This window comes from Scyliorhinus torazame, chromosome 27 (assembly GCF_047496885.1).
Source record: "Scyliorhinus torazame isolate Kashiwa2021f chromosome 27, sScyTor2.1, whole genome shotgun sequence".
NCBI classification, from domain to species: Eukaryota; Metazoa; Chordata; class Chondrichthyes; order Carcharhiniformes; family Scyliorhinidae; genus Scyliorhinus; species Scyliorhinus torazame.
The window spans coordinates 16,125,569-16,152,776 of NC_092733.1; the positions used below are offsets into that span (position 1 = coordinate 16,125,569).

Here is a 27,208-nt window from a genome sequence, read left to right on the forward strand (position 1 = left end):
GGGGCATCAGAGTTCCCGTTCATTCGAGCTGCAGCTTTCTAGTAGGACAGAGCTCACAGCCTGCAGCACAGACATTCACCATGTGCTGAGTGCATCGACTGGTTAGGACAAGGCAAAGGTCTCTAGTTAAAGCTAGTATCGTGTTAACCCACAGTGAGAGTATATTAAACTGTTAATGACTCATTAAAATAGTGTTGCACTATTTCAAGTGTTGGTGATCTGTATGTGTTCCACGGATCCAGAGCGCCCAACACAACATGATACCAGGAGTTGAGGGATATTAGCACTTCTTCGACCTACCTGCAAGTGATCTGCCTTCCGCCAGCATTCCGTCATCCTGCAACATGGACAACATCTGCCCGCCACTCCGCATCGCCGGCAACCTAGGGGCCAACTGGAAGATATTCAAACAGCGCTTCCAGCTCTTCATTGAGGCCACAGACAGGGAGGACGCCTCAGATACCAGGAAGATTGCTCTCCTCCTATCCACGGCCGGGGACAATGCCATCCACATTTTCAATTCTCTCACCTTTGCGGCTGATGAAGATAAAACAAAGTTCAAGACGGTCCTCCTCAAGTTTGACACTCACTGCAGCATAGAGGTGAATGAAAATTTTGAGCGCTACGTGTTCCAACAGCATTTGCAGGGTAAGGATGAACCTTTCCAATCCTTTCTCACTCACCTCCGCATCCTTGCGCAGTCTTGCAGCTACCGGCCCACCTTTGACTCCATGATACGCGACCAGATCGTTTTCGGTGTTCAGTCAGACACCCTACGACAGCAGCTCCTCAACGTAAAGCAGGTCACCCTAGCGACCGCCATTGAGACCTGTGTCCTACACGAAAATGCCACGAGTCGGTATTCCCACATCCAAGCGGCTGAAACGGCGCGGCAAGGTCCCCACGAGGCAGAACGGGTCCAAGCAATTGAGCAACTCCAGGGCCTCAGCCTGGATGAGGGAGGCCATTTTGCGCACTTTTCGCGGACTCCCGTGCTTGTGCGCACCAAACGAGGGGACGGCGACGTCGAAGAACGTAATGCACAGGCGCGCAGCACGCACGACCGCACCGTGCATGCGCGGTGGCGCAGCGAACGTGCTGACGCTACGACGTGCAGCAACTGTGGCTCCGCCCATTTAAAACAGCAATGCCCTGCCAAATCCCGACAATGCCTAAGATGTGGCAGACTTGCCCACTATGCTGCCTTCTGCCGAGCAGCTCAGCCTGCCAATTCATATCGCTTCAGCCAGCCTCGCAGGAATGTCCGGGCAATTCAACCCACGGTCACCGAGTCTGATGCGGACCTCCCACACAGCAGTGACACCGAGGACTCGAAGGCGCCTTTTCGAGTCGGTATTGTGACAAAAAACAGGGTGTCCCCGAAGCAAAGACACCAGCCGCTGTCGGTAGACAGCATCGATCCAGACGATGAGTGGTGTGCCACCCTGACGGTCAACCAGAATTCGTCGCCCACCTCAGAGACTTAATTTGTGAACTTTGTGGACTTATAGACTTTCTGAATTGTTCTGTTCTTCCGTTTGATCGTTTACATGGTTTGTATAAAGTGTTCATCTCGTTATTCTTGTTGCATACTGTTATTTTGCACCAGGCACCTTCCCATGTAAATAGCTTAGTTCTCATGTACATAGTCCTTTAAATATGTCTTTCGCACACATGTAGTTAGAGACATTCTCACCATACACTATTGCCACACATGTATATTCTTTTATAAATGGGGGGATGTCATAATATACACCAGTATATCATGGTGCAGACACACACTGATGGACACACAGTGGGACCAATCAACACACACAACACCGCAGCCAATCACCAGTGAGAGCACACGCACTATAAAGACAGGGGGCATCAGAGTTCCCGCTCATTCGAGCTGCAGCTTTCTAGTAGGACAGAGCTCACAGCCTGCAGCACAGACATTCACCATGTGCTGAGTGCATCGACTGGTTAGGACAAGGCAAAGGTCTTTAGTTAAAGCTAGTATCGTGTTAACCCACAGTGAGAGTATGTTAAACTGTTAATGACTCAATAAAATAGTGTTGCACTATTTCAAGTGTTGGTGACCTGTATGTGTTCCACGGATCCAGAGCACCCAACACAACAGTTTTATTGTGTGAAAGGCGCTATATAAGTGAAAGTGGTTAGTGGTGAGAAACAGAACAAGAGAATTAATTTCATACCAGATTCTCCACAGTTGGGAGATGGTGTGTAAACTGGGCCTTTGCACTGTTCCAGGTCCAACGTGGAGAGATCTATCCAATCCTGGCTGGAAAAATCCACAAACTGATTTCGGATTTTCTGAGATTCGATTATCGGACCGTCTCGTCTGATTTCGTGATTCTCACCAAAGCTTTGAGGAAGGGGTTGGAGTTGGCACTGGACGGTCTATCCGAAACACCCCACAGCAAACTACTGGACCAGTTCAGAAAGGTAGGCAGAGTTAAAGTGGTACAGCCGCCAAGCGGTTACACCGCCCTTGCTTATCACGGGCGTCCGGCTGTACTTGGCAATGGACGCTAACTATTTACCATCACCTTAGGCACCGCTTAAACCACGCTAAGCGTGGAGGCTGCCACATACCCTTCAATTGCTCTTGGGTTTTAAAAATCACTGATTTCAGACAAAGTCATGTCTTCAAGCAGCATCAACCAGGTGTTCGAATTGTGAACAATTACAGGAGTTATTTCCGTGCTACTGGAGTAATTCTGCCCCTACAATATATTTGCAGAAACATGCCCGGTTGAGGAAAATGGCAGCATAGTGGTAATGCCTCCTGATTAGTCATCCAGAAGTCCAGGTTAATGTTCTGGGGACACAGGTTCAAATCCTACCAAGGCAGCTGGTGGAATCTAACTCCAGTGAATAACAATCTGGAATTGAAAGCTGGCCAGTCATGCCGATTGTCATCCAACCCCATCTGGTTCACTCACGTCCCCGTCGGGAAGGAAATCTGCCGTCCTTACCTGGTCTGGCCTACACGCCACTCCAGGCCCACAGCAATCTGGTTGACTCTTAACTCCCCCTCTGAAATGGCCGAGCGAACCACTCAGATCAAGGGCAATTAGGGATGGACAATAAATGCTTGAATTGCCCACATCCCGTGAAATAATTTTAAATTTGATACACTTTTGGGCGAGTCTGGGGATTTCCTGAATGGTGTAGTGAGGTAGGCTGAACGGCGCGGTATTTGCCTGTTTGGCTATTTGGTTCACTCCAACTTAGGGTGACAGGAAGTGGATTTCTTTTCTCCCATGGTCCTCCTAGAACGGAATAGCACTGAAGGAGGCCATTCGGCCCACCATGCCTCTGCCATAGAACGGTAGCATTGTGGGTAGCACAAGTGCTTCACAGCTCCAGGGTCCCAGGTTCGATTCCCGGCTTGGGTCACTGTCTGTGCGGAGTCTGCACGTTCTCCCCGTGTGTGCGTGGGTTTCCTCCGGGTGCTCCGGTTTCCTCCCACAGTCCAAAGATGCGCAGGTTAGGTGGATTGGCCATGATAAATTACCCTTAGTGTCCAAAATTGCCCTTAGTGTTGGGTGGGGTTACTGGGTCATGGGGATAGGGTGGAGATGTTGACTTTGAGTAGGGTGCTCTTTTTAAGAGCCGGTGCAGACTCGATGGGCCGAATGGCCTCCTTCTGCACTGTAAATTCTATGATAGGATCTATGATAGAATCCCTACAGTGGAGAAGGAGGCCATTTGTCCCATCGTGTCTGCACCCACTCGGCCAAAGAAATACCTCAATAAAATGTTTATTTTTTTTAAAAAGTCTGCACCCACTCTCCAAACGTTCTACTTCTAGGGGTTTTTCACAGTAACTTCATTGAAGCCTACTTGTGACAATAAGCAGTTATTATTATTATTATTATTCACCCGCCCACCCTGCCCTATCCCCATAGTCTAACTGTACATCTTTGAGCACTAAGGGGCAACTTAGCGTGGCCAATCCACCTAACCCGCACATCTTTGGACTTGTGGGAGGGAACCGGAGCACCCGGAGGAAACCCACGCTGACACTGGGAGACCGTGCAGACTTCGCAAAGACAGTCACCCGAGGCTGGAATCGGATCCGGCTTCCCTGGCGCTGCGAGATGGCAGTGCTAACATTGTGCCACCATGCTGCCCATCAGGCATTTTCGAGTCAGCTTCAAACTGGGCATGAGCTCAAAAACCAAGGATTGCCACAAATCAACCCTGGTTCTGGGTTGACGTTTGACAGTGCAGTACTAAGGAAGTGCTACATTGTCGAAGGTGCCGCCTTTTCGATATGCCATCAAACTGACATCCCGTCTGGCCACTTGCTGTGATAACGGGTACTAAATTTCTGCGGTCATTGTGCGTAATGGGTGCACAGGGTAAAATGTGAGCAATCCCACAGCTAGGTCAGAAGAGGCTTTCCGCACTGGAACAGAGAAGGTTAAGGGCACAGAGAAGGACAGCACGGTAGCACAAGTGGATAGCACTGTGGCTTCACAGCGCCAGGGTCCCAGGTTCGATTCCTTGCTGGGTCACTGTCTGTGCAGAATCTGCATGTTCTCCCCGTGTCTGCGTGGGTTTCCTCCGGGTGCTCCGGTTTCCTCCCACAGTACAAAGACGTGCAGGTTAGGTGGATTGGCCATGATAAATTGCCCTTAGTGACCAAAAGGGTTAGGATGGGTTATTGGGTTACCGGGATAGGGTGGAGGTGAGGGCTTAAGTGGGTCGGTGCAGACTTGATGGGCCGAATGGCCTCCTTCTGCACTGTATGTTCTATGTTAACATTGGGCCTAAGAGAGATCTTTCAAATTGATGAAAGGACAATGATTTCCACTGGCGGGTGAATCAGCTGTCGAGTCGGAACAAATAAGAAAGTTAGGAGAAATATATTCATACCGAGAGTCATTAGGACAGGAAGTGATTCACCGCAACTGGCTATTGAGAATGACACTTTGGCGTCATTTAAAGGAGAACTAAATACAAATAAGATACAGGGTAAATGGGATTCAAACAGATCTGGCTGAAGAGCTAGCAACAACATTTATGCAATGGGCAGAATGGCCTCTCTTTCCATGCTTAATCTCCTCAATTCGGGTTCTGCCCTGCGTTCTCTACAGTGAGTGGCCAGTGTAGGGTAGAGAGAGTTACTCCTTTAATGCAGAGCCAACCATGCGTGTGCCTCCTTTTAGATGTTGTGGTATGGGACTGTGCTGCTGATTCAATCAGTGGAGGATTCGCTGCCCTGGGTCCCAGCGCTGACCAACATGAAGAGACAAGCAGAAATCACCTTCCGCACAACAAGCCCAGTGGACAATCAGGTAAGGAAGCACTGGAACTAATATCTGTCCTATGCCTAGTAAATGTTCACCCTGGGAGAGCAGTGCCTACCCCCAACTCCCCCCCCCCCCCCCCCCCCCCCCCCCACCCCCCCCCCCCCCCCTGCTTCCCCAATGTTGGCAGCTATCTCCTGACAATGCTATTTTCTCTTTTCTATTTTGAACTACAGATCACTGGCAACAGTAAATATTCTCCCCGTGACACAGCAGGGCTCCTGTATGACAGGGAAGGGGGCATTAATGTGGCTGAAAACGCTTCTCGTGTCAACATTCCTGGACTCGGTCAGTTGGATGCCGTCCTCACACAGGTAAGCCGCTTCTCAAGCATCATTATTCGAGGAGCTTCAAGCGGGGGCAAATGTCCGGCCAGGCAACAGCAAAAAATGCTTGAAACGCTGGCGGCGAGATTCTCCGTTTCTGCGGCTAAGTGCCGGCTCGAACGGAGAATCCGCCAGAGTTTCACGACAGGAAAATAGGCGTCAGCCCCTCATCGACTCCGGTACCGGGGAGGGGTCGGCGCCAGGTGAAATTCCTGCCGATCGCGCCGAAAAAGGCAAGAAAATGGCCCGTTCCTGGGCCGCGCATGCGCACGGCGGACGATCTGCACTGGCCGCGCCATACATGCCGGCCTTGCGCAAAACCTAACCCACCAACCGTGACCCCACAGCCCATCCCCTGGCCACCCCTCCAACCAGTCACCCCCAGCCCTAGCAGAAGCCCCCCCCCCCTACCCCCCCCCCCCCCCCCCCCTCTGGCCAGAGGCATGGATCCCGGCTGAGTGTGACAGCACTGGACACAGTCCGCAGCCGGCATGCCAGCTGAGACCACACGTGTCCCGCGCCGTCGGGATCTCGGCACATGGGGGGGGGGTGGAGCATCACGGGTGGGCTGGTCGACGACGCGGCAACGACGTCGGAACGCCGCACGGCACTTTGAAGGTGGCGGACCGGCGTCAAACCGGCGCCGGCCCCGATTCCGGCATCGGGAATCCATTCTCCGCCCGATCGGCGGTCACGTTTTCGGTGTCGGGCAATGGAGAATCCCACCACGGGTCTGGCCAGAGTCTGGTCTGTCTGATTAGGGTTTGGGGGTTTGAGGGTTGAAATCAGAGGTAAGTGAAACCCTGAAATTTTGATTTCGTAGGCTGTGCGTGCAGAGGATTAAATGAAGCATTTCATAGAATCATTGAATCCCTACAGAGCAGAAGGAGGCCATTCAGCCCATTGAGTCTGCACCCACCCTCCGAAAGAGAGGGAGGGTCCCCCATACTATCCCCGTAACCCCACCTAGGGGCAATTTTGCATGGCCAATCCACCTAACCTGCACATCTTTGGACTTTTAAGACTTTGGTTGATTGGTTTTTGTTCGGCTAGAATATCACAGGCTATAGGGTAAGGCAGGTAAATGGAGTTTAGGCACAGATTAGCCGGGATTTTACTGAATGGCAAAGCAGATTATTTTTATTGCTAAAGTTCCCTCAAGTTTAAAAACCAGTACAATTTCCATTAATATGTAACACCCAAAAGAAAATCAGAATAATTTTAGCATTGATTTAAGAACACTCAGGGATAGTTATACCCTTCCATATGATACATAGGTAGAAATGTTTAAGTAAGGTAAAGTCACCATAGTCCCAGATAACAATAGGCTGCTTTCCCCTTTGAGGGCGAGAGCTGACTGGTGGTGGTTTAACCTGAGGGTCACCGCACCTCAGGCGAAGTTGCGAAGGCGAGGCCTTCATTAATAACCTCAGCCGGTACGGGGATTGAACCCACGCTGCTGGCCTCGCTTCACCTCAAACTAAGCTAAACCGGCCCCCAGAAATGATTATGGTTTGCTTAGCAAAGGCCAAAACCACGGTGGAAGAAATGTTGCATTTATGTTGCATTTTTCACAACCACAAGATGTCTCATAGAATGTACAGTGCAGAAGGAGGCCATTCGGCCCATCGGGTCTGCACAAGCCCTTGGGAAGAGCACCCTACTGAAGACCACGCCTCCACCCTATCCCCGTAACCCAGTAACCCCACCTATCCTTTTTTGACTCTAAGGGGCAATTTAGCGTGGCCAATCCACCTAACCTGCATATCTTTGGACTGTGGGAGGAAACCGGAGCACCCGGAGGAAACCCACGCAGACACGGGGAGAATGTGCCAACTCCACACAGACAGTCACCCGAGGCCAGAGTTGAACCCGGCTCCCTGGAGCTGTGAGGCAGCGGTGCTAACCACTGTGCCACCGTGTCTCAAAGCGCTTCACAGTCAATTAATTTGGAGTTGGAGACCCTGTAGAGACACAACAGCAGCCATTTTGTGCACAGCAAGCTCCCGTACACAACAATGTAATTTTGGTTGAGGGGTGACTATGGGCCTGGACACCAGGGAGAACTCCCCGTCCCGTCCCGTCTTCTTTGAAATGGTTCCATTAAACCTTTAACGTCCACTGCAGAAGGGAGGGCTTCAGTTCAAAGCGTCATTCAAAAGGCGGCCCCTGTGACACTGCTGCAGTCACTCAGCCCTGCACCGGAGTTTCAGCTTAGATTTCTGTGCTCGCGTCTCTCCAGCCCACAACCTTCTGACACAGACCACTGAGCAAGGCTGAAGACGGAGAGCAGAGGAAACCAACTTCTACAATTTGCAGCCCCGGTGGAGTTTCCTTATTGGTAAGATACAGAAAGACTGATCGAACCACTTGCTTTCTCTCCTGTCCCTTGTAGTACTGTGTAGACTGCCGGCTGGATTGGCACTGGGAGCAGTGTCTGCAGGGAATCCTGTCGGAATCACCTCTGCCACCAAATCCATACCCGATCGTAGCTTCGGAATTCATAAAGGCTTCCCTTAGGTAAGATATGAATAAAGACGGTGGCTTCTGTGCATTTAATCTTAGGCTGATAAAGTCTGAAAAACCCATTTGGTAAAAATTAAACCGTGGAAATTAAAAGATTAGCATGTATTACGATCCCCGACCAGATCCCAATTTATATGAGAAAACCGGACGAGACCACAACAATTTTTTTAAAACTGCGTAGGAAATGATGCTTCGCTCCAGGAACTATTCCATACCAAATTAGGGATACAGTATTGTGGTGGTCTTTGTGGTTCTAATCCTAGGATGGTTGGCGTAGTGTTGACAAAGACCACAACTAGCTTTTATATTGAAAAAGCTGAAGATTTATTTCCACTACTTAATTGGATTCGACACTTACTCCTATATAATAAACAGTTGATAATAAACATACAATCTACACTCATCTACTACTAATCTCGGCACCAATACAATAACTATGATCTGCTCTCACTCACACTATCTTTCCTACAGTCTGTCTTCTAGCTTTCTCCTTAGCCTCAAGGCTTAGCATCAATGCCTTATATAGTTCTGCATCTAGCTCCCTCTAGTGGTTGATTTGGGCATAACATTAATCCTTACATTTCTGTACATTTATCATGTCACAGGTATCTGATTTTTTAAATGATATTTTTTCTAAGATATATCAAATAATGAAGTGATAAGTGCCCAAATATTTTACTTTATTGCTGTTGGTTGAGAGATAATTATTGTCCGAGACACTGCATAGAATTCCCTTGCTCGTCTCTGAATAGTGTCATATGATCTTTTACTTAAACTTGACAGGGCAAGACATCACCTTGGTTTAACAATTCATTCTGAAGACAACGCAGCGCCCTCGCCAAAACATTACGAATGTAGAGACTAACGCTGTATTGCAGATATTCCAGGCACATCTCAAGATGCCCCAAGCGAGGATGTTGTTTATTGATTCTAACGTCTTATATTATCGACTCTCCTAACAGGATGGACCTTTGGCAGAAGAGAGATGAGGAAATTATCCATCAGTCGCTTCAACTGACATCGCAACTTGTTGATTGCGAGAACCACGTCTCCCAGGTTCCAGGCTTGGAGGTGTTTGGGTTGAAGAGTGCCTTACACCCACTGAATCCAAACACGTTTCAGACAGTACTCGGGCTAATTACATTGATGGGAATTAAGGACATCCCGCATCGATATCAAGACTTCAAGGTACTACCGGGACGGTTAACCTTAGAATCCTGAGGCTCTCGGTGGCGCATTGCATTCCAATTTGTTTTGTTTTTATCAAAAATATACTTTATTCATAAAATCTCTCATAAACATTACAGAACATTTCGAATTGTCGTGACTGTACATTTCCTCCAAAGTTGCATATTCACTTGGCAATCTTACACTCAATTGGGATGACATTCCGCACGTTTCCCTGTTTACTTTACAATTCTTTTGTAAGTATTTACATCGTCATGTTTCTTTCAATGCTTTTATACATTGGAGTGTTAATGACCCAGACCGAGGGGGGTTTACACTGTTACCCACCCCTCGGTGTACATTTGCTGGCAAGACCTTACACAGTGGCCTTTCGCCATTGCGCCTTGGCGGCAGCTGCCCCAAGCTTGAGTGCGTCCCTCAGCACGTAGTCCTGGACCTTGGAATGTGCCAGTCTGAAACACTCGGTCGAGGACAATTCTTTGCACTGGAAGATCATTTACCACCTTACAAACAACCCCCCCCCCCCCCCCCATTTTCTACCTTACAAACAACGCCCCCCCCCCTTAACAACGAAAAGAAAGAGAACTCGTGTGGCAAGACATGAACATGGCAAGTCAATAAAATACAGAACTTTGTACATTGGATTCATCCCGTATGTGTCAGTCTCCGGCTCATTCATGTGTTTTCTTGCTCAAATGCACCCCAGAGAAACATCCCTTCCCCCCCTCACGAACGATGTCCCCTCCTCCTCCTCCTCCCCCTCCTCCTCCCCCCCCCCCCCAAGGTTGCTGCTGCTGCTGCCCGACCTTCATCTAACGCTCCGCAAGATGGTCTAGGAACGGTTGCCACCGCCTGTCGAACCCCTGCACAGACCCTCTCAAGGCAAACTTTATCCTTTCCAACTTGATAAACCCAGCCATATCATTTATCCAGGCCTCCACGCTGGGGGGCTTCGCCTCCTTCCACATTAGCAAGATCCTTCGCCGGGCTACTAGGGACGCAAAGGCCAGAATGCCGGCCTCTTTCGCCAAATAGTGCTAGCCCCCAGCTTGGCTTGACCCGGACTTTCACCACCTTAGATACTGTTCCCGCAACTCCCCTCCAGAACGCCTCTAGTGCCGGGCATGACCAAAACATATGGACATGGTTCGCCGGACTTCCTGAGCACCTCCCACATCTGTCCTCCACCCCAAAGAACCTACGCAGCCTCGCCCCCGTCATATGCACTCTATGAACTACCTTAAATTGTATCAGGCTAAGCCTGGCACACGAGGAAGAGGAATTAACCCTACTTAGGGCATCAGCCCACAGACCCTCCTCAATCTCCTCCCCCAACTCCTCTTCCCATTTACCCTTAAGCTCCTCTACCAAAGCCTCCCCCTCTTCTTTCATCTCCTGGAATATCGCCGACACCTTGCCCTCTCCGACCCATACACCCGAGATCACCCTGTCTTGAATCCCCTGTGCCGGGAGTAGCGGAAATTTTCTTTCGCCGAGTTGATGACCTTCCAGCAGCAGTTGATGTTTGTCTCGGTGTGTGTCCCTGGAAACAGTCCGTAGAGCACAGAGTCCTGTGTCACAGAGCTGTTCGGGATGAACCTTGACAAATACCACTGCATCTCTCTCCAGACCTTCTTTGCAAATGCACATTCCACAAGGAGGTGGGCGACCGTCTCATTTCCCCCGCAGCCACTCCGAGGGCAGCGTGCGACGGTGCTGAGAATTCGGGTGTACGTGAAGAATCTGACGGGGAGGGCCCCTCTCACCACCAGCCAAGTTAGGTCTTGGTGCTTGTTTGACAGTTCTGGTGATGAGGCGTTCTGCCAGATGACTCTGACAGTCTGCTCAGGGAACCATCCAACATCCTCCACAGTCTCCTTTTCCCTAAGGGCCTCATTCCAATGAGGGAGGAGATCCTTACTCGCTAGTGGTAGTGGGCCTTGAACCCAAGACAGCCGTCCTAGCAAATCAGCTTAGCTGTCTCCCTTTTATCTTCAGCTGAAGCAATCCACAGAATGTCCCCATTGTCGAAGAAAACAGAAATGTAGATGACTGCAATTTGTCCCTTCACGAACCATCGCTGTGCAATTTCTGTAGTTGTGGTTCCAAGGATTCCACTAGTTTCTATCACCTTAAAGGGGTCACAAAGAAATTTCCCAGATTCTTCTCTCTATCATTGGCCAGAGTTTCGTTTGGATATTCACCTCTCCTGGGAGGCTGCCTGGATTTTGGCTGGGAAGCGGGATCTCTATATTGTCATTCTCTAGGAATGGCAGTTATGTAGGGGAGGCCGGATGGACCAGAGAATTTTTCTTTTCCCCTGGTCTGCATTTGTTCAGGTCACCGTCTCCGCCTTTGAGACGCTCCGTAAAACCTATTGACTAAACTTTCGATCATCTCTCCCAATACCTCCATATGTGGCTCGATATACAAGTCTGATAAAACTCAGGGCAGTATGGTGGTGCGGTGGTTAGCACTGCTGCCTCACGGTGCTGAGGTCCCAGGTTCGATCCCGGCTCTGGGTCACTGTCCGTGTGGAGTTTGCACATTCCCCCCGTGTTTGCGTGGGTTTCAATCCCACAACCCAACGATGTGCAGGGTAGGTGGATTGGCCACGCTAAATTGCCCCTTAATTAGAAAAAAATAATTGGGTACACTAAATTTCTTTTTTGCAAAGTCTGATAACACTCGAGCGAAGCGCCCGGGGTGTTTTACTGCATTGAAGGTGCGATATAAATGCAAGTAGCTGTTGATGTTGGTAATGTTTGGTAATGTTTATAACCCATTGGCAGGGGTTGCTAATGAACGAAAGCAAAGGGCAGCAAGGTGACACAGTTGGTACCTCTGCTGCCTCACAGGGCCAGGGACCTAACCGGAACATTTTTGGGTTGTGGGGGTGAGACCCACGCAAACACTGGGAGAACGTGCAAACTCCACATGGACAGTGACCCAGAGCCGGGATCGAATCTGGGACCTTGGCGCCATGAAGCAACATTGCTAACCACTGAGCCACCGTGCTGCCCTGAGTGGTCGATTCCGGCCTCGGGTCACTATCTGCGTGGAGTTTGCACGTTTCCCCCGTGTCTGCGTGGGTTCCCTCCGGGTGCTCCGGTTCCCTCCCACGGTTGAAAGATGTGCAAGTTAGGTGGATTGGCCACGCTAACTTGCCCCTTAGTATCCAAAGGTGAGATAGTGTTCCAGGAATAGGGTGGGAGATTGGGCCTAGGTAGGGAGCTCTTTCGGAGGGTTGGGGAAGACTTGATGGGCCAAATGGCCACCTTCTGCACTGTAGGGATTCGAGGACTGCAGACGTAACATGATGTCGGATCATTCTCCCAGGTGCTATCAATTCTCAGCTGTGGGCCACCAGGACAGGGCACGAGGAGACCCAGATTTTGGTTCATGCTAAATAATCATTCCAACTGGTCCTGCCATACTTTAATGATGTTTCTTATTGCCCATTCTCATAGGTGGCGACTGGTCTGGGAGTGAACTCTTCAGCCACCTGGTTCGGTTCATTAAGTCCGTTCCTTGATGTTCTGGAACTGACCGAGTTCTACTACTTGAAAGGCCCGTCAGGATGTGACAGAGAAGCACTTCAGATTTATGCTCAAATAGGTAAGGAGCTTCCACCAATAGAGAGGAACATGATAGCCTCCTGATGATTCAGTGGGATGAATGCCCCATGCGTTCAAATCGACCATGAAGGTCCCAGGTTTAAGTTTTGTCTGTATTAAATGACCCAGGGCTGTAGCATAGACATCTGAGTGCGCTTAACTGTCCATGAGCAAGGGACGGGGGGGGGGGGGGGACAAATGAGCAAGAGTTCCTTCGCCTGATCGTTGCCTAGTGCTTGCAGCAAAGGATTCTGAGAGATCCGACAGAGCGAGCTTGGTTGTGATGTACCCCATGTTAAAATGCACTCTCGCCAAACACGGTCTGCGACTGAGCTGAAGTGAAAAATGTAGTTCCCCAGTTGTTACATGTAGCCAGAAGCAGGGATTGAACCTGTGACCCACCTGTCACAAGGTCAGCATATTTCCATATTTCGGGATAATGCATATTAATCCCAATCCATAAATCCAAATCCTTGGGTGTTATAACCTGCCCGGATCCTATTGGCTGGGGACAATTGGTTACCCCATGTCTCTTGAGGAATATGAGCTCCCCCAACGAGGGGCAATCATTAGCAGTGCAGTTATATAAATAGAGCCGGCCAGTGTGGTCGGCGAGCGAGGGAACCGGCTGTGAATTTCTGGTACCCTGGGCATACTGTTGCAAATAAAGTTACTTTCTGTTTGACTACGAACCCGTGCTGGATTCTTTGTGGCCCTGACAAAACTGGGGAAAGAAAACCAAATGTGTATTCAGTGTCCAATAATTCAATGGGGAACTCTGTAAATTTAGAAACAACGTCAAGGAATTTTGATTTTGATTTGATTTATTGTCACATGTAGCGAAGTGCAGTCAAAAGTATTTTTCTGCGGCCGAGGGAATGTACACAGTACGTACGTAGTAGACAAAAAGAATAATCAACAGAACATTGACAAATGGTACATCGACAAACAGTGATTGGTTACAGTGCGGAACAAGGGGCCAAACAAAGCAAACACATGAGCAAAAGCAGCATAGATGAAGAGTTTCTTCAGACAATAATGGGGTGAACTTTGAGCTCTCCGCCCAGGGCATAGAACTGATTGGCCGCCCGTTATCGACACCTCAGGATTTCTACTGACTGGAACGGAAACGAGAACTGAGCTGTTCTTCTCGGAGCGGTTAGTCAGCAGGTTAATAGGCCACGTCGTGAAATGGCAAGCTAGTCTGAAGTATCACACGCCTTTAAGGATTGGATACCGCAATGGGAAGCTCAGTTCTAGATGGGTTGATCGGCCTTCCTCATCCATCATAATCTAATAACAATAATCAGTGTCACAAGTCAGCTCGCATTAACACTGCAATGAAGTTGCTGTGAAAATCCCCTTGTCGCCACATTCCGGCGCCTGTTCGGGTACACGGAGGGAGAATTCAGAATGTCCAATTCACCTAACAAACGCGTCAGTTGGGACTTGTGGGGGGAAACCGGAGCACCCGGAGGAAACCCACTCAGACACGGGGAGAATGTGCAGACTCCGCACAGACAGTGACTCAAGCCAGGAATTGTACCATAGTCCCTGTTGCTGTGAAGCAACAGTGCTAACCGCTGAGCTACCGTGCCGCCATATGGGCATGTTACGAGATCAAAGATGAAGTGTAATGAAAATAGGTGATGTTATCATACGTACAAGGATTTGTACCACATTTCTCTCTACTATTTTAACAGAGGAGTAGATTAAGATTGACATCCCTGTTAGGAAGTTGGAATGAAACGAAAAGTAACGACCTGGATAAAAAAGAAAGCGAGAGGGATTTAGCTGCACTGAAGGCGTGTCAGATGCAGATTAGCCTAGTAGCAGGGTGAAACAGCTACTTTGTAAGCAAAGTGGAGACTTGCAGTCTGATGACCTAGACCATAATGGCACCCAGTTGCAAAACTGAGCTCTCTCAAAGAATCAAACTGCTGAGCAGAAAATAAAACAGCAGAAGTCTGCCTGTTTCAGACCCCCAGAGGTCCTGCTCTAACCTCGAAGAAACGTCTCCAAAAGAAAGGTACAGGTCCTGTGTGGTAATTATTTTCTGGATTTGGCTCATAGTATTAAAATGTATGGGATGTTTTTTTGGGAAGGTGTATTCTCGGAGTTTAGGAAAGTAGATAGATTTAGATGGGGAGGGGGGGGGGAGGCTGTAATTTGAGCATATTGTCTGGGTAACCATTATTGTAGTTAATTGTAAATGGTTCTTTACTGTTGCCTTTCTTATGTGTTTTAAAGTTTAATAATGCTTTGTTATTAGAACAAGTTACAACTAGACTGACCCCCTTTCCTCACCGGATTTCATCTCTTTTCTCACATTTTTCCAGGTCGCAGAAATAATTAGTTAATAAGCGGCATTCCATGTTTCCTTTCTGGGGTTTGGGATTCTGCATTAACTTTGCCAAGGCAGGTTTTCCGGCATCAAACCCTTTATTAAAATAACATAAAAAGGGCACTGCCGTGGCTTACAGCATTCTAGTCCAGGGACTTACGGGATACCGGCCCAATGTGGAGCTATGGGTTTGAATCTCCCGCTGAACATTTTATTATGATGCCGTACCACGTACCAGGCCCCAACATGTGCTCGGATACCGGACAGAAACCCCAATATTCTATTTAATTTGTAAGACTGTGAGGAAAGGATACTTTGCTTCAGGAGTGACTCCACGCACAAATAGGGATATGATATAGCAAAACAAACTTTATTATCAATACAGTATTAAACTAACTTTAACATCATACAAGAAATAACTTATAATTACCAGTCAAACAATAAAACTAAACACTTTAACTGCTATCTTTTTTATCTCCAGTCAAGCAAAACCCATCTCAGGTCGAAATCCACTTTTAAATATAATTAGCAAACACAGGGAGTTTGCTAACTGTATTTACTGTTTTCGCTGCCATGGCTTACCACCACTATCCCAAGGGCAACTAGGGATGGGCAACAAATGATTGCCGAGCTAGCGAATTAAAAGAAAATTCTCCCACCAGCAGAAACCCCCACCAAAATGCACCTGCTGCATAACTTTTGCGGGACTCTCTGTCAATCGCCCACTAAGATTGCAGTGGGAGACTCCCCCTCATGGAAATTCCTGGCTGTGGGGGGGCCTCTTGGAAGTGGCTTGTAATGATGACCGGTGTTGTGAGATCTCCTGGATTTAGCTCACCATCACGGCTCTGCATTCCTCCCCAGTGCAGCGACACCTGATGGAGTTACAGCAGCAACTGAAGGGAGCATTGATGTTCACAATGTGGCTTTCAAAGAGTCAGCGTTGGAGTGCACACAACATCCTGACCTACCCATCAGCCTTCATCGAAGCTTTCGTGGAAAGCGCGGCGAATGGGAACCAAACATACTTGAAGGTAAGCAGGCGACGGATGGTCATCCTGACAGCAACAAGTTTCCCCCAAAGTATGGGGATATCCAGAGACTTTTCCCCAGGGTGAAAATGGCTGTCAGTAGGGGACTTAATTTTAAGGTGCTTGGAGGAAGGTATAGATGTCAGAGGTCGGTTCTTTACACAGAGAGTGGTGGGTGCGTGGAATGCACTGCCAGCAGAGGTGGTGGAGTCAGAGTCATTAGGGACATTTAAGCGAGTCTTAGACAGGCACATGGACAGCAGTAAATTGAAGGGGTGTAGGTTAGGTTGATCTTCGATTAGGATAAATGGTCGGCACAACATCGTGGGCTGAAGGGCCTGTACTGTGCCGTACTGTTCTCTATGTTCTACCTGTGCATAACCTGGCTGCTGTGTACACTACCTAATGACAGTGACCATACGTCAAAAAGACTTAGTGCAATGTACTCTGGGAACATCCCGAGGTCATGGAGGCACTACAGAAATGCAAACTCGTTCTTTTGAATGAAGAAAGGTGGTCAAGTGGCAATTGGTCATTACCTATTCTGCGCAATGGTATAAGAATATCTCTCCTCCCGTGTATCATGGCTGCCTGTAATATATTGCAGAAAATTTCCCCCTTCTCATCATTCTTTCATGGAATGGTGGCATCACTGGCAAAACCAGTGTTTTTTTTTTGCTCCATCCCTAATTGCCCTTGAACTGAGTGCCTTGCGAGGCCATTTCAGAGGGCAGTTAAGAGTCAACTGTCATGATATTCAAACACACACATCATGATAGACACACCAACAGACAAATCAGAACACACAACACCACAACCAATGACAGAAAGATATAAAAGCACAGACACGACCCTCGGTGGTCAGTATTAGCTGCAGAGGAGGACCAGGACAGATCTGTTACCAAACACACTCCGGGAGACAGCACGTGCAGAGTATCCAGAACGAACTGTATTATAAGAGTTAAAATAAAATAGAGTTGTACCACATACAGCTGTGTTGGCTCATCTGTGCACCAGAGCACCCAACACCACATGGTACAGGAGTGGATCGATACCTGCCGGCATACCTCAGTGTACAGAGACAACCAGCAGTGCCCAGGCAAAATGATAGAGCTCCCGGTTCCGCAGCCGCTCCAGTGCTACGGCGATCTCCGCGAAAACTGGCGGCGATTCCGGCAATGGTTCGAATTGTTCCTGGTGGCAGCTGAACTCCAAGACCTGGATGATAGCGAAAAAATTGAATTTCTCCTCACCATCGCCGGTGCAAGGGCAAGAGAAATATTCACAAGGTTCAGGTTCTTCAGGAGGCAGCAAAGATACGATTACCAGGCAGTCCTGGACAAATTCTCCAAGTACTGTGAAGAAAACGCAATCCAATCGGCAAGTAAAGGTAAGAAAAGCTGCAGTACTCACCTCGTGGCTGGGATCCCGGAGCCCGAATTCCCAGAGGCCGAAATCCCGGGCCTGAGAGAGGGCTGGGTCGAGGTCGGCGGCCATCTTGCTAAAGGTATCAAGCGAGCACAGTTGCGCGAGCAGTGCGCAGATCCGGAAGTTTCGTTTGCGCATGCGCGAGATGCTGCGCATGCGCAGTCAAGAAAACGGCCATCGGTAAAGGAACAGCGATCTGAGCATGCGCAGTCGCTTCCTACGTGCTACATACCGAGCGTCAGGATGTCAGAGGCCCCAGACTGCACCAATTTAAAGGGGAAATGTCCCAAATCCAATTTAAAAGGGGAACGTCCCAAATCAAAAAAACAAAAATCTGTTAAAGCTGTAAAACAACCTTCCCTCACCTGGAATGACAGCACATTGCCGCAAATTGACCCAGGAGATGAATTTGACCTCCGAAGAACCCTCCGACAAGCAGTTACCTACGCACAAGCCGATGATTCCGACCTCGAATACTTCGATGACGATCTTTACAGTGTTTCCGGACCTCGCGAGCCCAATGATAGCTCCGTGGTCCTATACGACTATGACTCGGACGAACCTTTCGTGTTGCACATTGGCGGCCCCCACATTGAATCCGACGCAGATGCGGATTCATTTTTCGGATTTGAGGATCTTCAATCCAGCAGATATGACGTTCCAACTTATCAGTACCGGATGATGCTGCAGCCTGACATTAACAGACAGGGAGCGGTGCAAGCACACGGAGAGCGCCCTGCTGCCACACAGAGCGTGGTCCACGTCCCGCTCAACGTTCCCGACTCTATGAAAGAAGACATGCAAGACTCCAGAGTGCAGTCCTCGCATGAACCAGAAGTGACTCCAGTGTCACAAGCTTCCACAGCAAGCTCGTGGACAGACTCCACAATTGCAGAAATGCAAGACTCTAGAGCGCAGTCCTTGCACGGACAAGAAGTGACTCCAGTGTCACAAGCCTCCACAGAGAGCTCGTGGACAGCCTCCACGATAGAAGCAACGCAAGACTCCAGAGCGCAGTCCTTGCACGAACAAGAAGTGACTCCAGTGTCACAAGCCTCCACAGAGAGCTCGTGGACAGCCTCCACGATAGAAGCAACGCAAGACTCCAGAGCACAGTCCTTGCACGAACAAGAAGTGACTCCAGTGTCACAAGCCTCCACAGAGAGCTCGTGGACAGCCTCCACGATAGAAGCAACGCAAGACTCCAATGTGCAGTCCTTGCAGGAACAAGACCATGAGGGTCTAGCAACCTCTCCTGACCAACCAGCGGCAGACGATGCAAGTCTGCCATGCTCACGTGAACAGCAAGAAGGCTATAACAGCCTACCATGCTCCACTACACAGCAGCATGACCATGACGGTCTCTCATGCTACAATGAAGGGCACAGCGCTGAAGACTGTTCAAGCCCAACTGAAGACAAGCCAAAGGAATCGCTTTGTCCAAGCCCGAAGAAAAAAGGTTTATGCGCTGACCTTCAGGATCATTATAGCCGAACAGAGATTAATAATGCTGCACGGCCACAGAAGGATGCTGAGGATTTGCTAACAAAATTAATTGAATGTTTAACTTGCAAGGAGCAGACTGAGAATTGCCAGTGTTTTAGTACGGATCGAAAAAATGGACAAGACATTAATCCTCAGGTAATGGAAATAACACAACCTGAATCATATCTACAGCAGGGACAAATGTCTCCCTTCAACACAACGCCGCAAAATCTCAACTTCGGAGACCAGCAGTTAGTCAGTAATGACTCTTCAAACCTTGAGGGGAACATTAATTGCATTGAACCTATACACACTCCACTGATTATTGAGCAGAACATTGGAGCAAGAATCCTGAGGACACCGACATCGAGTAGCCAGATAACAAATTTAAAACCCACAGCAGTTTCAAGTGAACCAAGTGTGCTTTCCACTAATGGTGAAGATGCAGATAAGGTCGACCCGATTATCCATTGTACCACACTAACCCCAGTGATTAAGCAGTTATGTATGGGGAGTATAATGTGGGCAATTGAGAACAGTAAAAGAGAGACTGTGACCATGCCAGTCCCAGCAAAATCAGACCCAGAGACCATGAAGGCATGTACATTAGACAAAGATACATATGAGGTACCTGAGAAGAAAAGTGAAACGGAATGTTCTTTGGAAAATAGTACAATGTCGATAGAAACATTGGATCCTATATTCGAGACCATACATATGGGAGAATTTGGGGGTAATAAACAAGGTTCTGCAATGTCTGGGGGAAGATTTAAAATTCCAAAGAAGAAAAGCCCAAATGAAGGACAACGGCAAGACAATGACAGTCCACCGACATGGTGTGCACCACCAGATGAAAACTCTGACAATTTACCCAACCCTAGTGAACAGCAAGCTGCTAATGAGGATCTATCCACGGGATGTGAGACGAGTGACGACAGCATCCCACTTCCCATGCAAAAGGTGCAAGGTGACAGACCTCGCCTAGTGCGTACCGAGGCACTCGACGATCACGGTGGGACCACTGACGACTGCGGTGGCGGCGCACCGCTTCCACCCTCGATGGCTCGACCCTCTCCACTGGTTGGTGCATTCCTGCATGTTCCGACTCCAGAAGTGCAGCTTCAGGGAATCTCGGCTGCCTCCAGTGAACCTGTTGGGACTCCGGACGGGGGGCATCGACGGAAGGCAGACCGGACTCCAGATGGGGAGCAGCCAAGCGCCGACTCTGATTTGCGCACGCCAGACCTTGCTCCGGACGGGCGGTGTCGCGGCCTCGGTGATGGCACGCTCAGGGTGACGGCGGATGCCACGGCGACAGGGAATGGATCGCGTGGCAGTCCCACTGGGTCGGCAGTGGCAACCAGCACCGGCGGTCCAAGATGGACACACCAATTCGCGCCATCGCCAGACGTTGATGCGAGCAACAATTCTCTCTCCAAGGCGACATGCTTCGACGTTTCTCTGCGGAGTCGCCCTTCCGGCACAGCAGGTGGCCGGAACCAGCGTGCACGGTCTCGGCCAACTTCCACACCTGGCACAGTCATCGCCTTGCATGATATTAGTGATGGTGCTACTTCGATGGCAACGACCCATCGGCTACAAGATGCCGTCCACCACAAACATAAAAAGAAAAAGACTCCACCTTGTTCCTGGCATGCAGGGCGGATGGATTGGTGCGTAGGCGCAATCAGCGAGCTTTGCGCCGCCTTCCACGCTCGCAACTGAACCGTACGCACACGCCGGATCCTCCACTGGTTCCCAAGGATGACTTCGTGGAGATGCCACGGATCATGCCCCTTCCATCGCCACCAGAACCAAACCACAGCCAAGGCACCACTAACAAAGATGTTGAATGTTATATTTGCACGAATGAAAAAACCAAGCACTGCACGAAGTACAACAAATGGTAAAGTAGAGACTTTGGCAACAGCATCACCTCCAACAGTCCAAGGTGAACCAGTGTGACCCCAAATCTCCACAGCTGAACCGGCTTGAGGACCAGCCTATTCTTGAGGCGGTCACCCATTAGACTGGACTTATAACGCTGTTCATACGTTCAAAAAGTCAAACACTTCTGTATTATAACCTGTTGTTGTTTATTGTTCCAGATATCGTCTGACCAGACCAATGTTCAAGTTTTTTTTTTCTCTCGCATCCAAGTTTTGTTATGGTACAACCTTGTTAGTGTGACGCACCCGACATCGCCCCATGTAAATAGTTACGTCATATACACACGCTGTACACAACACTCACGACACAATTATATTTATAACCACGTAGGCACATATCTTTGTAAAAAAGGGGGGATGTCATGATATTCAAACACACACATCATGATAGACACACCAACAGACAAATCAGAACACACAACACCACAACCAATGACAGAAAGATATAAAAGCACAGACACGACCCTCGGTGGTCAGCATTAGCTGCAGAGGAGGACCAGGACAGATCTGTTACCAAACACACTCAGGGAGACAGCACGTGCAGAGTATCCAGAACGAACTGTATTATAAGAGTTAAAATAAAATAGAGTTGTACCACATACAACTGTGTTGGCTCATCTGTGCACCAGAGCACCCAACACCACATCAACCACATTGCTGTGGACCAAATCAGTTACATGAGGGTCAGACCAGGTAGGGATGGCAGATTTCCCTTCTCTAAGGGGACTTTAGTGAGCCAGATGAGTTTTTACGACTTGCGACAAAAGTTTCACTATTGCTGAGACTGGCTTTTAATTAAAGATTTTACTAAGTTAATTCACATTCCACCAACTGCCAGGGTGGGATTTGGATCCCTGTCTCCAGAGCATGATCCTGGGAGTCCAGACCAGTGACATTGCCACTGCACCACCGTCTCTCTTAAAGACTAGTTCAGCCAGAAGGGGAATGCTTTAATCCCCTTGGGGCACTCGGAGGAAACCCTCAGAGACACAGGGAGAACGTGCAAACTCCATACAGTCAGTCTCCCAAGGCCGGAATTGAACCCGGGTCCCTGGCGCTGTGAAGCCACAGTGCTGACCACTGTGCCACCGGGCTGCCCATGATCCGCTGCAGCCCATCTGGTGTAGGTATACCCTCAGTGCTGTAAGGGAGAGAGTTCCAGGATTTTGACCAATGACAGTGAAGGAATGGCCAATATATTTCCAAGTCAGGATGGTGTGGGGGGTGGGGCGGTAACCTCCAGGTGGTGGGGTTCCCATGCGTCTGCTGCCCTCGTTCTTCTAAGTGGTAGCGGTCACGTGTCTGGGAGGTGTTGTCGAAGGAGCCATGGTGAGTTGGTGCAAGTGCATCTTTTTTTCCCTTTAAAAAAAATTTAGAGTACCCAATTCATTTTTTTTCCAATTAAGGGGCAATTTAGCGTGTCCAATTCACCTACCCTGTGCATCTTTGGGTTGTGGGGGCGAAACCCACACAAACACAGGGAGAATGTGTAAACTCCACACAGACAGTGACCCAGAGCCGGGATTGAACCTGGGACCTCAGCGCCATCAGGCAGCTCTGCTAAACTGCAATTGCATCTTATAGATGGTACACGCGTCTGTCCTGTGAGTCGGTGGTGGAGGAGGTGGATGTTTAATTCATTTCATGGTCCTGTAGTTTTAATGGAACGAGTGGGGATGACCGATTTTCGCTCCTGAATTCTTGGTATGCACTCCCAGGGCAAGAGAGAGTGTGCTGGGAAAGGTCATTTGTAAAATGGATTGCTATGTTATCAGAGAAAAAGTGCGGTGGGTTTCCCTCCGAGTAAGTAAGGCTTGGCGAGCTGGGTTTGCAGGTTGGATTGGTTCGGAGTTAACTGGTGTTTGTTTCCTGTACAGGTGCTCCATTCCTCTGCTGGCCCGTCACGACAGTACTTCCCCATCGTGAAGTATTTTGTGCTGTACTATTTTGAGGACCAAGTGGAAAGCTGGCTGTGTTTTCCCCAGCACAATCCCATCGCTATTTACCAAGACGTCTTCCTTTCCAAGGAGACTGCGGTGTTTCACCGCCAGAGAGTAGGTGAGTCGCTGGGGAGGGGACACCGCACTGTCTCTGTCAATGGGATAAGGCTGAGAATACCGGAGAATTAAATGGATGTCACCCGGGGGCTCACTTGGCAGGTCGCTCGTCTCAGAGTCACAAGGTTCTGGGTTCAAGTCCCGCTCCAGGGCCTGAGCACTCGGATCAGGACAGATACTGCAGTGCTGTACTGAGGGGTTGCTGCACTGTTGGAGGTGGCATCTGACAGGTGAGACTTTAAACTACTGACCTGTAGGCAGGTCTTGTGACGCAGTGGGCAGTCTCTCTGCCTCGAGAGGCAGAAGATCTGGACTCAAGTCCCCCTCCAGGACTTGGTCACTGAGGAAAGCAGCCAAACAACCTACAAAGCCTTCTGACACACGGCAATGGGAGGTTTCATAAATTCTTAGAATTTACAGTGCAGAAGGAGGCTATTCGGCCCATCAAGTCTGCACCGGCTCTTGGAAAGAGCACCCTACCCAGGCACACACCTCCACCCTATCCCCATAACCCAGTAACCCCACCCAACACTAAGGGCAATTTTGGACACTAAGGGCAATTTAGCATGGCCAATCCACCTAACCTGTACATCTTTGGACTGTGGGAGGAAACCGGAACACCCGGAGGAAATCCACGCACACATGGGGAGAATGTGCAGACTCCGCACAGACAGTGATCCAAGCTGGGAATCAAACCTGGGATCCTGGAGCTGTGAAGCAATTGTGCTAATCACTATGCTACCGTGCTGCCCACGGTAATAGTTTCCGGTCAGCCATGCTTGACGCAGAGTCGCGTCTCTCCAGCTAAATAGCCTCAGCCTTCAGGCTAATGACCTATTCCAGGGAAACAAGCTGTTGGAAACATGATGTGCGTTACCTGCCTCTGCCTCATGCATCCCGGGACGTGAGAAGCCTTCTACATTACATCTGTACAAGGTCACATGGCACTCTGTTGAAGTGAAGCAGACGAATGATGCCCAGCGTCCTGGCCAATATTTATCAATCACCAGCACAAAAAAAACCTGATGATCTGGAGGTGGCTGTTTGTGGGATCTTGCTCTGCACAAATTGGCTGCTACGTTTCCTAAATTACAACAGTGGCTACAGTTCAAAAGTGCCTCGAGCTGTTTTGAGACAGCCGGAGGTTTTGTAAAGTCCAACCGAAAACGAAAGTCTTCCTTAATTACATTTAACCTTTGCTGTGGACATACTCTGCATTTTGTTTTTCCTTCTCCTCTCGAGTTCCCTTTCCTGGATTTATTTATTTTTGCCTTTCCCAGATGGCCACATGGCTGTTAGGGGAGCACAGGGAAGATACGCCAAGCTTCAGGAATGTGGGGCAGGCTGGCTGGCATAACATGGCGTTCAGTTTGTGCCCACCTCCACTGGGGTTTCACCAGCGCCCAGGGGTGCTGGGACACCCTGTGGCTGTGGGGCCACCTTGCGTACACCCTCCCATTCCCACTCTCCCTGTCACTCTCTCGCAAGTCAAATGTTCAAAGTCACTGGCAGTGGGCAGGCTATTGTCCACACGTGCAAGAGATCAATGTCCGGAAAACAGAGGTAGCTTCAAGTGATCTATGTTTTGTATTGTTAAATATTAGATAAAAGGTGTAAATTTAAGTGGGTTTAATTTAGTGTTTCTGTGTAAAAAGAGTAAACCTCCAATTCGATTCATGTTGAACACAGGTGTTTTGCATGTGTTGGGGGTAGGTTTCAGACCAGACTGTGTTCCTATGGTGCTGAGAGAGTTTACGACGTGAAAGGTAAATATGAGGTTGGAGAAATAATGAGCTGTTGCTTAGCAACCAGGGGCACCTTTAGGCTAGGAAGGCTTTTTGTGTGCAGTTTTAATTGGACATCTAGCAATTGGGGGCTAGGAAGCGAAAGAGTGAACAGTTCTCAGCTCTGGTAGAAGCAGAAAAGCCACACAATGGAGTAATGTGCACAAAAGCAAGTTCCAGAGGATATGAAGGACTGTTAGTTCTAGAAACCCAGGAATGGAAAAGAAGCTCCAGGGGTATTGAAGTAAAAAGGAACTGCCTTTGGAACAGGATACTGTTCATGTACAATACAGTCCGACATGGAAAGAGTAGAGCTGATGAGGTTGGCTACAGACAAGCCACATTTCTGAAGCAATCCTAAGGTTTGGTGTCCTTATTTTCATTTTTGAAGCAATAGTATTCTGTTGGGAATCGAGTACCTGGGTTTGTGTAGAATTTTGCATGTAGCATTTCAAATCAAAACAATTCTGAAAGGAGATTAGGAAAACCTGGAGACGACTTCTGGGTGCGGCGATGACCAGCTGAGTCGCACGTTTCGGCAGCTCCCGGTGGAACGGACTTTTGGGCTCTTAATAAGAGCCCCAACGGCAATTTTAACGGCTAAAAGTACTGTGCGGTGAATCAGAAGGGAATCCCCCCTGGATACGGATGAAAAAAGGAGAGGAAGGTGGCCAGATTGCGGTGGATCCTTTAGAGCAGCGGCAAGGAAGGCAAGCAAAAACCAAGATGGCGTCGGAAGGTGGCAGTTTAATATGGGGCCCTGAACAACACGAGTTTTTGAAACGCTGCGTGGAAGAACTCAAAAAGGAAATGAAGAAGGAGCTGTTGGCCCCGATATTACAGGCGATCGAAGGGCTAAAGGAGGAGCAAAAGACCCAGGAGCGGGAGCTTCGGGTCGTGAAGGCAAAGGCTGCCGAGAATGAGGACGACATACAGGGCCTGGTGGTGAAGACGGAGATGCACGAGGCACACCATAAACGATGTGTGGAAAGGCTGGAGGTGCTGGAGAACAACGCGAGGAGGAACAACCTAAGGATTCTTGGTCTTCCTGAAGGTGCGGAGGGAGCGGACGTCGGGGCATATGTGAGCACGATGCTGCACTCGTTAATGGGAGCGGAGGCCCCGGCGGGTCCGCTGGAGGTGGAGGGAGCATACCGAGTGATGGCGCGAGGACCGAGAGCAGGAGAAATTCCTAGAGCCATAGTGGTGAGATTCCTCCGTTTTAAGGACAAAGAGATGGTCCTTAGATGGGCAAAGAATACTCAGAGCAGTAAGTGGGAGAACGCGGTGATCCGCGTATGCCAAGACTGGAGTGCGGAGGTGGCGAGAAGGAGGGCGAGCTTTAATCGGGCCAAGGCGGTGCTTCACAAAAAGAAGATAAAATTCGGAATGCTGCAACCGGCAAGACTGTGGGTCACATATCAAGGGAGGCACCACTACTTTGAGACGGCGGATGAGGCGTGGACTTTTATCGTGGAAGAAAAATTGGAATGAGCGGGTTATTTTTTAAAAAAAAGAACGTTTGAAACAAAGTGGTGGGGCGAGTATGGGGGGCGAAGAGGGGGGTAAAAAGGGGGGAAAGAGGAGTTTTATGTTATTAATCCTGCGATGTGGTAACTTTTCTCTCTTCCACAGGAGGTGGTGGGGGGAGGAAAGGAGGTGGAGGAGATGGGGCGTTGGCCATTGGGGGCGGGGCCAAGGGGGAAGCGCGGGCTCGGTTCCCGCGCTATGATAATCATGGCGGGAATAGGGAAGCAGGAAGCAGGGGGCGTCGCACGGTGCGAGCCGAGGTCACGGGGGAAGCCGAGGTCGGCCAGAGTTTGCTGACTTCTGGGAGCAACATGGGGGGTGTAACTACGCTAGTGGGGGATCTAGCGGGGGGGGGGGGGGGTGGGAGGGGGGAATTTTTGGGCTGCTGCTGCTGGGGAGAGGGGGGAGCTGGCATGGGGTGGGATGGGCGGGGGGGCACCGCCTGGGGGGGACACAGCTGCGTGGGAACCGGGTGAGGAGCTGGAAAAAGGGGATGGCTAATCGACAGGGGGGCGGGGGGTAAAAAGCCCCCCAACCCGGCTGATCACGTGGAACGTGAGAGGGCTGAACGGGCCGATAAAGAGGGCACGGGTACTCGCACACCTTAAGAAACTTAAGG

General features: G+C 49.5%; 1 protein-coding gene across 3 annotated transcripts in view; it reads left to right on the forward strand.

Moving 5' to 3' along the window:
- LOC140403246 (uncharacterized) overlaps positions 1–27,208 on the forward strand; it is a 125,330-nt gene that overhangs the window by 72,784 nt on the left and 25,338 nt on the right. For all 3 annotated transcript variants that reach the window (XM_072491013.1, XM_072491014.1, XM_072491015.1), the window contains 8 exons: positions 2,254–2,448; positions 5,184–5,312; positions 5,501–5,638; positions 8,046–8,170; positions 9,139–9,364; positions 12,835–12,982; positions 16,190–16,359; positions 23,096–23,276. In XM_072491013.1, coding sequence (XP_072347114.1) covers positions 2,254–2,448; positions 5,184–5,312; positions 5,501–5,638; positions 8,046–8,170; positions 9,139–9,364; positions 12,835–12,982; positions 16,190–16,359; positions 23,096–23,276 — 1,312 coding nt within the window. The remainder of the gene's footprint in view (positions 1–2,253; positions 2,449–5,183; positions 5,313–5,500; positions 5,639–8,045; positions 8,171–9,138; positions 9,365–12,834; positions 12,983–16,189; positions 16,360–23,095; positions 23,277–27,208) is intronic.